General features: G+C 35.6%; 1 protein-coding gene across 1 annotated transcript in view; it reads right to left on the bottom strand.

The window, feature by feature from the left end:
- Positions 1 to 12,853, bottom strand: part of BAZ2B (bromodomain adjacent to zinc finger domain 2B) — a 112,241-nt gene that overhangs the window by 16,078 nt on the left and 83,310 nt on the right. Inside the window, exons 16-24 of the mRNA XM_030454542.1 lie at positions 12,642 to 12,707; positions 11,849 to 11,914; positions 11,125 to 11,169; positions 10,845 to 10,877; positions 9,598 to 9,663; positions 7,831 to 7,971; positions 6,867 to 7,121; positions 5,902 to 6,116; positions 4,717 to 4,791 (exon numbers count right to left, since the gene is read on the bottom strand). Of these exons, the coding sequence (XP_030310402.1) occupies positions 4,717 to 4,791; positions 5,902 to 6,116; positions 6,867 to 7,121; positions 7,831 to 7,971; positions 9,598 to 9,663; positions 10,845 to 10,877; positions 11,125 to 11,169; positions 11,849 to 11,914; positions 12,642 to 12,707 (962 nt within the window). The remainder of the gene's footprint in view (positions 1 to 4,716; positions 4,792 to 5,901; positions 6,117 to 6,866; positions 7,122 to 7,830; positions 7,972 to 9,597; positions 9,664 to 10,844; positions 10,878 to 11,124; positions 11,170 to 11,848; positions 11,915 to 12,641; positions 12,708 to 12,853) is intronic.

Here is a 12,853-nt window from a genome sequence, read left to right as displayed (position 1 = left end):
TTCTGAATAGAAATCCCGTTTCTCACATGTGAATCTTATTGTATAACTGTTTAGAAGAAATTAAATGCAAGAGGGATTTTTAAAAGTCAGGAAAGACAATTAGAAGAAAGAACCATTTCAGCTTCTTTATCTGTTGCTTTATGCATATGTGAATATGATCATAAAATACCTGTGTCTGATGAGGGGAGAAAGGCAAAAATCCTCAGTTGGAAGTAAGAAATTATTAATATTTGCATGGGAAAAGCAAGGCTGGTTCTATCTATTTATTTATTTATTTATTTTTATTGTATTATTTTACTTTAGTCCTTTGGTTGATCTTTTTATTCTAGGACATGCTTTCCTTTCTGAGATATCTTAGCTTCCTAAAGTAATAGGAGGTAATTCAACCAAACTCTCATTTTTCCTTTTATGAAAGAAAAGGGAAACTTACATACCAGTAATTATGGTTGTAGTAGACCTTCTTCTTCTATAAAAACCCTATAAGACAAGATTCCACACAGCAAAAATTATAGTTCCACCTATCAGGGAGCTAGCAGGCAAACATGCTGAATCACAGGAGGTTTAAATAGCCAGGCCTCACCAGTCACTTTATAATGCAGACCAAAAACGCAACTGACTTAGAAGAGATTCATAAACATGTGTAGGAAAGACAAAGATTTTTGTAAGAGATGACTGGAAGAAGGTAGGATGGGAAAGTTGAACGGTAACGACAAACACAATTACCAGTACCTAATTTTTCCTTGTCTCTCTCCCCATCCTACAAAACAATATTCCATACAGCAAGTGGCTACAAGTATGCTGAATGCTGTAGCAGCACTGGCTTCTGGGCACACTGACAAATGCACCAGCCTTCTAAAATGCTTATCAACAAAGCCAGTACTCAACAGCACAGATTCAAATGAAGCTGTCACTGCCAAGTGGTAGCAGCCCTTTTTGAAAAGACCATTACCAAGAAATCATCAAAGGGACTTCTGTTTGCTTGAAAACAGTTGGGCCTTGTTTTACGTGTGTCTGTTTTCTTTTTTGTTTTGATTTTTTTTTTTATGCAGTGGATAATCCACTGGAGAATTTGGGAAGTGTTTCACTTTTATTTTTCCAATACAAAAGGATTCAAACTATTTTTTTAATATAAGAAATTTCACAAGCCTCCCAGTAAATTTGGAAGCAAGTGAGATTTTCATGTCTGGTGCAAAAAGCCTTAGTCTCACCTGGTATCGATGCTACTCAGGCTTCCACCGAGTTAAGTTTTTTAGAAGAAAATTTCCTTTTTGTGAGGATACCTTCAAACCATCAAATCCTCTTTATCTGGGCTGGAAATTCCTGCCTATACACAGGAATTAGCTAACAAATAAAGCCACTAGTCAATAATTGGATTGACTGCTGCATGAGTGGACAACTTTAGACAAATTAGACTAAGATAATCTTGAAAACAATTCAGTAATAAACCTGGCAGGTGTAATTACCAGCAAACACCTTCTTCATATATGTAAAAGAAATGAGAACACACAAGACAGGCTAATTTGCAGAAAGCAAAACCAGAGACATTATGGTGTCAGCAGTAAAGGAAGCCTGCATGACACTGCAAATTATAATAATGGAAATTAATCAAAAAGATTTTAATGGCACCGTAAACAGAAGAAGGCGGCAGCCTGTATCTGAAGTACTGTAGAAGCAGAAACCAGGTAAAGGGTAACTTTAAAAAATGTCCAATATTTCAATAAGTAGCATAATTTTCCTGATGATACCTAGAAATATGGCTCACTGATGGAAGAAAACCTTCACTCAGAAAACTGTTGCAAGACTTCTACAGTGTTGGCCTATAAAAAGAGTGGGTGGCCCACCAAATAATCATGTATGACCTAAGCCTGTTTTTATACATAAATATTAAGTTGTAGCAAGATAGCCTAAAACCAAGAAATTCTAAACCTCATACTTTTTAACAAACTTCTAACAAAGTGTATTTTTTCTCCAAAAAAAGAAAATTTCCCAAATCAGCATTACTGCCTCATACCCAAACCCAGGGTGTTATTTCTCCACTCATATAACACTGGTTTTGATAAACCATCATCAGTTACAGTTGAGATGGCCTAATTGGAAATAAAGTAACTTATAAAGAGTAAGCCATAATATTGGCATGTTAAAAAGAGCATTGTTGCTGTGAAAAAGCCTGTTCTGCAGTTTAAGTCCTGTAAAGAAGCAGGCATTACTTAATCCTTTAAGCAGCTATATTGTATTTTTATTCCACTTTATACTGATGAAGCTACAAAAGAGACAAAGGAGAAGACATAATAGAAAAGGAGATCCTGAGATTATGATTATGTATTTAAAAAACAGCAGAATCATCTCCAGTGAGATAGTCTTCTGACTACAGTTATGATATAGAAAGCACAAAGAAAGATGAATTGATTGTCTGAGACAGATGCCTTTACAAGAAGGATGAATATAAAGACCCACATCTAAATGTGCTAGACAAGAAATTAGATGCAAACTCTCACTGACCATTAGTACAGCAGAAACAGTCCAGGCAGCTCAGAATTCCACTTCCAAGCATACATATCATACTTATCAAGGGATTTTGTTCAGTATTCTAAGAAGAAAAAAGAAACAAAAAAACCATCCCCACTGGCTTAAACACAATTATTCCTTCTCCCAGTCTGGGATCTCAACGTTGCTTTTTTGTATCTTTACAGAGATTCTCAATTATTTTTCCCCATCCCCAATATCCAGTGGAGATGCTAATACCTAGCAATAAAGAACATAAGCACAAAAAAAATCACTCATTGAAAACATCTGATACAGGTGGAATCTTTTCTCATCTTGGATATACTTCAAGACAGTCTGGACACAGTGGTACAGAGATTTACCACAACTGCTGGCAAACCAGGCTGGGATGCAATAAATTCTGCCTCAGCTTCCACTCTACCACTACAGACTTCCCACACATTATGGGCTTGTGTGGAGGGTCATATAAAGCTCTGCGGGAACATGAAACATGCACACCCCTGCTGATCACACAGCAAGCAGTCAAGAAACCAGATATTCCTAAAACTTCTTGGGACTGGGATACTTAAAAACTAGTCTAAACTTCGAAATGCATGGGGATGACAGCATGCATAAGCACTAAGTCTGGAAGCAGAAAAAAAGAGCAAATAGAAGACTCAAGTGGACAGACTTCTCAGAGAAGTTGTAAAAGTTTCTGAAAAACACCAACTAACATAAAGAAGAAAACATTGTTTCAAATTGATCAAAGGTGGCTTTTCTAAAAAAAAACCTTCTTAGAGTTCATCAAAAAAACCAGTGGAAAATCCAAAGATTCTGAATCAAAGATGAGAGCGATGAATCATGTCTAGTGAACTCAAAGTGCAAGAACAGCATTCCTGAGCACTTCCAAAATACTTACACTTGAAAATAGGGACAGCACTACTGGAACCTGAAATCCACGTATGAGGGGAAAACACCAGAAACAAAAATTATTGTAGAAAGGACGAGGGGCTTAGGGACTTCACAGTATTTTTCCCACTGTTTGAAAGGGAATAAAAGAGAGACCATGAGGAAAAGGTAGGATCCTACATATACAAGTACTTACAGTTCGATGGAGGGAGAGAAACACTGAGCAACCCCTAAGGAGACAAGGACAGGTAAGGGTCCCACTCCACTGATGGACACCTGGCTACATCAAACTTCAGAAACACTTGAAAATTATATCCCACAGAAGGGATACAGATGAAGACAGAAAATGGCATTTGGATTGTCCCAAAATATAAAAGTTAATAACCCTGTGCAGACTGGGATCTGCAGTATTAGCAGAAAATTTATTGATCTAGTAGTATTTCCCTCTACCTCCCTCTTGTCCTTCTTCTTTACATCCTTCTTTCTTCCTTCTGACACACATTAAAGGGAAAAAAGGGAGACATAAGATTAGAAACACAGGTAACTAAAAAGCAAGGACTAAGAAAGGATTCACCGTTCCTAGTAAGAGGTAAAGATGACGAAGAAAAAAGAAATTAAACAAACAAACAAAAAAAAAACCAACAGGTTGAGTCTGGCTTTGTATTTTTACCCCCTGTGATTCATGAATGTTATGCCTTCTAGCTTCCTGGTAGCTGGAGCCGTTATGCTTGCTGTATGGAATTTTGTCTTGTAGGATGGGAGAACAGTGGATATGAAACTGACAACCCTTTAAAAATTTCCAGTTTTACCTTAAATAAAAATATAGAAGATATCTCAATGTTTGTATTTTTATATGATCCCAAGCTACAGGGAATAACACAACACTGACAGATGGGAAACACTAAGATAACATAATATAAATTAGAAAAATTCAAAAGGTAACTGTATGAAAATCACCTCTTATTAAAATGCCTTTCAGAATGAACATTGGTAATTATGATAGGTCCAAATAAACTGTGATAATGACAATAGCAATTTGACAGATCTGTGATATTCCAATGTAGAAAAAAAATTACTTTCTTCCAAAGAATCCTAAACGGACTTGACTTTACTCCAGTCTTGAGGGACACTAACCCTCTGCCTCTCATGCACCATTAACAGATGGGAAATCTACATTCACTTTAATTGAGCAGTTTAGTTACTTCTTGGTAAACCTGTAATTGCATTATCTAACTTTGTTCTCAGAACCAACTGTCTATATAGTATCCTGTGTCAGCAAATGCAAAAAAGCAATATATTGTTAAAATTAAAGGTAACAGAACTTACTTCCGGAGTTTGCCTTCAACCATCCATTTATCTCTCCTCAAGTTTGACATATAATCAATGTTTTTATCAATTTCACTGTCAAAGACAAAAGAATCCATTAACTGTGAACTTAAATTTCTTCTGGCATTTATGTACAGATATTTTGTCTCTAAGAGCTATCTTGGAGAAATGTTTAAAATTCAAAATAAATAATATTAAAGACAAGAAATTCCAATACTAGGAATGCCAATGTAGTGTACTGCTGTATCTACGTCAGGTAGTCTTTATTTACAGCATCATGTAAGCTCTCTTTCCATAAGAAGTAGGTCCTTCATAGAATTTGACATTTCCTTCCATAGTTCTAATTCAGTATCAAGCCTCCACGTGTATTTGAGACAAAGCATCTAGCCCTATGCTCAAAATGGAGTTATCACTGGTACATACATCTGTGGTATTATAACTAGGATCCACGTGAACTACAAATTAACATTCACTTTTCACTCCAGAAATTGAAGGACCAAATAAGTGCTCCAGTATAGTGACTGTTCCAGCCTCAACTATTCAGCAGGTTACAGCTGTTGATGAAAATATAGAAACACAAGTTCTGAATGATCATTTCTACAAATCTGAGTTGGTCATATAAATAAGACAAAGTTGATTACTATAATGAATTTGATTAATACATGTGAACTCTTGCACAGTACATGCATGGCTCACTTCTGCTTTCATCTTTGGAAAAAACAAAGCATCTCTGTCATTCTTGCCTTATACAACCTTGATTCACCTGTGCAGCACAGTACACAAAAACAGCACAACCCACCAGGAAACAAAATAGCACTCAATTAGGTTATAGAAGACTTTAGCACCACGATGAATCAGACAGTCATTATACCTCTGCAATAGTGCAGAAGCCTTACACAACTTTTCTAACTTATTCACTAGAATACCCAGTGAATTTCGTGGCAATTAACCTCATGTTTTACTTTTAAAATAGCTGGAGAACTTTTTCTGCAGCTTGAAAACAAGAGACCACACATGGAACAGCTCTACTCTTCCATCAGATTAGAAATGCATAAAGGTAAGATGCAGTAATGTAGCAAATTTTCAGCTTTCTTTATAAGAGCCTCAAGAATCCTGTAACAGAACACAGCGTATTTTTAGAACTATAACATTTCTATATACATACCTGTTTGGCAAAAATCTTACCTTACTACACTTCTGCTGCAGGCTAACTCATTGACAAGAAAACCAAGTACTGATGCTTTCTGAGCTGGAGTATGTGCCTGAAAAGCTTTTGTCTTCAAGCTCTCTGTCAGCTCAGTTTGCCCACAGTGAGCCTCCATGAATATCTGCAGAATCTCGGACACATTCTCTCGATTGATACCAACATTCAGTAAGTGTTCCCCAAGAATAGTTTTAGCCTAAGAAGAATAAAGACGTTTCAGACAATTACATTTTAAAATATTTTTACTTTGCAGACTACATTATTGTTTATAAAACAGTGGGGTAGTTTTGCATTTTTTTAACCATTCAAATGACAATCTTGAACTGATTACAAATAACAAATTAGAACGTCTTTCCCTCTAAGTTTTTAACAGCAGAGATAATACTAATGTTAATGAAATCAGTTAAATGAAAATAGAAAGGGTCCAAATGGAACCCGATTAATACTGTTTTGCACAATCAGGCTATGAGGAGTTCTAGATTAGAAAAGAGCTTTTATGATTTGAAAAAAACGGGTAAAAAAGACAATCGTGAATGAATCAGTTTTGATGAAGAAGCATAGAGAACAGACTTTGGAGAAAGAAATGACAAGATTCACTGAGAATATACCATGAGGGTTAGAAGAATGAAAGAGGGAAAAAAAAAATGTGATACTGCCTTATCCAAGAGATCCAAATAAAAATATGGAAGGGTAGAGACAATGACCAGAAATATATCAATTCTGGAAAATGGGAAGGCTGACAGAGCACAGAAAGCCTTTCGGTTAGACTTCAGTGGCACCAAAGAGAAGAATTAGGAAAGACAATGGAAATCCAAATCAGAGAGGTGACAAAGATGCATTATGAAGAATGTCTTCTTAAATACAGAGTGCTTACTATGGATTATAGGGGGTTTTTTGTTTGGTTGGCTGTTGTTGGGTTTTTGGGTTTTTTTTGTTTTTTTTTTACCTTGTATCCTGTAACAAGTCCTGGATCACAAACAGCCGCAGAGACAAGCTTTACAAGCAAGTCTTGTACTTCTCCCATGCTGTCCCCTATGTTTAGCAAACCCTCTTGAAGAACACTCAGGGAAGGGACATCCACATTCACATCAAAGCCAAGAACTTTACCAAAGTTACGCAGGAACTGCACTACCATGAGACAATCAGAAAAGGTGCTTCCATTCACAACAAGGCCTGGGATGCGAGGCAACTCTGGCAAAGGCTGAAAAGTAAAGAAAAACAATGAAAGATTCAGTAATACATTTTGAAGGAAAACATTTCCCGCACTAGATAGGGAAACTGACTGATACTTCCGTATCACCTACAGCATGAAAATGCTAAAAGGTAAAGGCTACAAAAGCTGCTGTCCCACATCCCATCCAGTAAACTTAATGCTGGAGCACATTTACCTTTTCACATATTATAGGAGGCAAGGGATCAATAGAGACTTACTTTTTGGCCAGGAGACACTCTCAACGCTCTATTATGAGGCAAAATATTATATAACATGGTGCAAGGACATTTGGGGGACATAGGAAGGGGAATTATCTGGAACAGACAGGACTTGGACTTGAGGTACATCAAGTCCTGAAGGACAAGAACTAAGAACACAGAAGACCGGGAGATGAATTTTTTTGAGTAACAGAATAAACCAGTTGCACATATGAGAAAAGTTCTATCTAGTGCCCGTGTACTGAAACATTTCTGCTGTAAAAATAACTCAGGAATGATTAATTTTAAGTAATCAGGCAAGTGCTTTTTGGGAAGCAGGCTACTTTTAAACAAAATGTTTTTTATTAGCTAAACATACGTGACTTTAGTGTTTGTAGTATCCTGTATTTGCACTACTTCAAATAGCTACCTAATTATCTAGACTACAAAGTGAATGCTTTGGGAGTGGCTGCAAGAAAATGAGGTGACATTATGATTACCTTCTGGTCTGCTAAGCACATATCTTCGTTAGGCTTCTTCAGCTCCTTGGCCATTTCTAATTCCAGTCTTCTCTGTTCCAGTTTACGTTCCTTATTTAATCTTTTCTCATCACGTTTCTCTTGCTTTAACCGCTCCTTTTCCTTAAATAGAATTAAAGGGGCAGAAAATAAACCCCGCACATTGTACTTAAAATGGAACAATCTAAGGATTTGAAAAACACTACTTACGTAATCTTAATAATTACCATAGCAGTTAAGGAACCTGCATTCAAGTAAGGGGGAAACTACAGAAATAGAACAAAATCATCGGATTTGTGAGCAAATCTAAGATTCACTTTTATTCCCTCCTGTCCAAATGGAAATGAGTACTTTGTTCACACTGGAAGATTATTTGGAGTACCATTTCAGAAAGATGACTGAGTGGAAAGATGGTAAAGCACTGCCATACATGCAAGGCATCTGATTTTTAAGGCCCCACTTCACAATAGTATCAATATGCACCTGCTGAAGCAGAGATCACTCAAGACAGCAGTGGCTGGCAACTTTTGCAGCCAGCCTAAGTGCTAACCCTGAAATTCTCCATTGCATTTAAGTGTTACTGTATTTTGGTTTGGTTTGGTCATTCACTTCTATTTAAATTTATGTGAGAAGTTTTAACAATTAATTTGACACTTAGATGCTATAACAATGGTTATTTTACTTCAATCTATCAGCTATCTGTAATTTACTTATAAAAATCTCAGGGGAGAGAGATAAAATGGTCTCAGGGTATAGAGAAATATCTAAAAAGCAAAATGCAAAAAAAGCTAGCAATTATGCCTTATCACTGACAGTCCCCCTTAAGACAGTATGAGGGTTAAAACTGAAGACAGCCTCAAGATTAATTAAGATATAAATTAGATTATCATGGTCTAATAAAAGTTTCAATCATACTGCACAGCTCTGGTTTTATCATCAATGTTATTCTATCATATATTTTTTTCTTTTTAATACAACATGAACTACTACATTATTTCAAACCAATGAAGATAAAAGTGTTCAAGATGCTTTAGCCAGGAACACATTTGCTGCAGTTCTAACCTAACTAAAAGCAGCAGTACCCCTGTAAGAGAGGCTTTTTCTCAAGCCACCTCAGTAGCCATAAGCCACTTGGTTACAATTGCACTTTGAGGCAAAGCTAAAGACGTTTCCCTTATTTTCTTATGCAATTGTCTAATGAAATTGATACCTCTTAACTGGTTATAAGAACAAATTCTATTAGAAAAACACTATTACACTACTTTAAGAGCAGGGAAACTTTAACGTCTTTCATGCAATAGTATGGTTAAGAGTAAAATTTAACTAGTTAACACCTCAGTAGTCAACTCAATGAAAACGCGTTGATGGATTCTGAGTTAGGTTGTGCCAGTATGGAATAAGAAACATTCATAAGAAGGAGAGGGTAAGCTATTTAGAAAATAGTCTTATTTTCAGAAACAAAACAGAATAAAAAAATCTAAGTGTTTAGATGAACATCATCATCAGAAGGTTGCAATTCCACAGCCTACCCAGGCAATCTGTGTCCATTGTCAGCCATCACATTCAAAACTTTTTATTAAGTTTAAACAGAATTCCCTGTATTTCGATTTGTGCCTGTTGCTTACTGTCCTGTCACTGCCATGTATAGAAATGAAATAATTCATACAAATACATCAGAGACACTGCTCTTCTGCAGATCACTGCAGAATGAAATTAAAAATTTCAAGCTTTCTAGAGGGTAATACTCACTTCTGCTTTTTTACGTGCTTCCATGGCTTTCATAAGCATCATATGTTGTCTTCTCCTTTCTCGCTCCTATTGAAGCAAGTAAGATTAGAAAAAACTACTCCACACTTTCAAATCAGTAAAAAAAGCTGAGTAACAAATTTAGCATTAATAGACAAGTCACAATAAATACTAAATATAGGACAAGAATGGCCAAGTCTGTGCGTGTTTTAGTTCAGGTTTAGAAAGCAAATAAAAGAACAATCAAAAGCAAATAGGTAAAGCAATGAACATGGAGACAGTGTAAAAAAGAAGCATATAGATTTACTTATGGTCAGTTGTGATGCTCCTTCATAAGCTGGCAGAACAAAAAGCATAATGGTTGGCCGGAACAGGTCAGTTACCTTACATCTGCTATTACTGAACTTGAAATTTACTTCTTCAATAGCCAATTCAGCAGAAATTTTGAACTGGTTATTTTCAAACATTACAAATATTAACATTTTTGTAACCAAGCAACAAATTAACACAATTTTCTCAGCACTAGATCAGTTTTAATCAAGATAGTGGTGGCGCATATGCCATACCCAGCACTTGTATTTACTGATGCCTGTCCCTCAACAAATCAAGTCAGTAACTTCAAATGCATTAAGGAGTTGTATTCTAGAGTGCTAAGTATGGGGTTTTTGCCTTAAAAGCTGTAGAGTAAATCTTTGCCTCAGTAAAGGCTAGGGCAATTTTATAATCTAATTCAGTAAGGCTAAAATTACATGCTAATGTTTCAATGTATGTATGCTTAGAGCATCATAGATTTACCACTGGCTGAAAGCTAATTTCCTCAGTACCTTACAAACTGCGGAAAGACATCATCCTGATCTCCAAAATAGATTAATTCAAATTGCATTTATGTCTGGCTTCATTCCCAGTGAATGGGACAAGGCTTGCAAAAATTATCCACATGACTACCTATTAATTTTGCATATATTAATCCCTAATTAGTAGCCGGATTTCTGTTGGGACATCAGTAACATTGATTTCCAGTTAAAAACTCCATTTACTTATTGCCATGTTCAATTTATACACGTTTAAGAAATATTTGGGTTTTTTTCCTTAACAGACAAGACAAGCAGATGTATGCAATGCACTGTGCTGTAAAGCCATGCAGCAGTATGTAATATGACAGCAGCCAGTGCTACATTTTATGCATTGCTATGACAACCATATCACAACCAAATCACAATGCGGTGTTAGATGTACAAAAATAAACATACCCATACCATATCTAGTCTATGCCTCTCCAACTCCTGGTAGAAAGAGTTGGCACAACATTATGAAACAGAAATCACAAAGTCATAAAACCACTTTATAATCCCCCAACAGACCCCAATACCAAAGCAAAGCAACAAATCATAAGGTGAAAGAAAATGTGTGCAGGAATCAAACCCAGAAATTTAAAAAGAGCGTATTTTGAAGATTCTCCCCCCCTTTGTAGATTAAACAGTAGTTCACAATTGGCATTCTGTCTGTTTGGTCAACTGAATTGAGACCAACCTGATGTTTCAGAAGAACAGCTTGCTGCCTTCGCATCTCTTTTTCCTTAAACAGAAGAACAAAAACTATTAAAAAAAAAAATCTATCAAAATTTACTTACCAAGTTGCACACTTTCACCAAACCAAAACACCACAGCTGAATTAAATTCTTCCCTTCCCACCTCCCCTAACTGACAACAGAAAAGTATGCACAATATTCATGACAGCATAGCTATAGATCTGGAAGTTCCATGTTAAAATACACCAAGAATGTCAAAGCAGTAATAGAAGTTTATATATCAACCCTGTTTTCCAATATTTTTAAAAGAGTTCTGTACTCAAAAGTCCAGAAAAGACTATGTTTGTTGAAAGGCAACAAAGTTGTTTCATACAGTGTACTTAAAGTATATTGTGAATAATGCTACTGCACAAGCATTTTAATGCAAGTCAAGAATCCTGTAGGCAAAGCTCGTGGTAACAGCATAGAAACAGTTACCATCTCTATATACTCATGTGTGTCTGTATGAATATGTGCATGTGAGTGTGTGCTTGTATTTGTCACACATACACAAACTTCCCTCTCTCTATGCTTCAGGTATTTGTATAAACTTATATAGACATATTACTCATATGCTCTATTTACGGTTTCATTATCAATGAATAGTCTTCTAAATTTACTTCTTTTATACACTGACATATGTTATACACAGGAAAGTCCTTTGTTGAGAAGCTCCTCTAAACTAACCTTTATTCGTTTTTCGGCCTCCAATAATTTGGCATTTGCTGCTTCTTCCTTCTTTTTCTTTTTTGCCTGTGCATGCAAAACAGGTCACACAACAGAACCATCACAACTTGAAAATAATCTGACTAGAAATAAAGTTACGTGTCTTTAAAAGTTCAAAATAATCGTGTTATCATGTAAACATGTACATTTCTTCCTGAATGCAGCTTTCATCACTCAATAAATAAACAGTTCATTTCCTTTTTAAAAATTAAGTCAGAATTTCAAGTCCCATTCAGAATTGTTTTACCTGGCCACAATAACTAAGAAAGTAATGACACACAGAACAAAAAATGCACATGGCAAAGAGATTATTGGTCAGTTTTTCATGCATGGTGTCTAGAAAACTGACAATCTCTCTTTGCCTGTACACTAGCCAAATTCATGTAGTATACTAGCATATTCTAGAATATATATGAACTTAGTACTTAATTGTATTAAAGTATTAATAATACTTAAATATTTAATATTATTATTGCAAACTTGTTTTCTAACAAAGAAATAGTTACCCTGTTAATTTTAGCAAACATACAAGGTGTTTTGTGTAGAAAGTCAGGAACTAAAGTGAACATTTGCAAAATCTGGGCTGCAGTTAATATAAATTCTTTTACAAATTAGATTTTAAAACACATTTTTGAACTGGCCTTTGGAAGTCCAGCTGTTCTATTTTGTTACATTCCTAACTGCACGTGACTATTAAAAGACAACATTCTTTAAAACTGTAACACAAAAATTATATTTGAGCCATTATTTTTACCTCTAAAATTTGCTGAGCTCGAAGTTCTTTCTCCATTCTGATTTGCTGGATCCGCTTAATTTTTTCCTGAGGGGAAAAGAAAGTTACTTCTTTAAAAAAAAAAACAAAAGAATATTGAGAAAGGAAATTTACACTTTTAGAAAATGACCGAGTTTATACGTACACATTTTTTGTTAGCCAGTCTCACACCCACTGTAGTCAATTGCTAACCA

The sequence above is a fragment of the Calypte anna genome, chromosome 7 (assembly GCF_003957555.1).
Source record: "Calypte anna isolate BGI_N300 chromosome 7, bCalAnn1_v1.p, whole genome shotgun sequence".
In the NCBI taxonomy this organism is placed as follows: Eukaryota; Metazoa; Chordata; class Aves; order Apodiformes; family Trochilidae; genus Calypte; species Calypte anna.
Note: the sequence above shows the minus strand (reverse complement) of the source record. Positions and strands in the feature narration are given on the sequence as shown.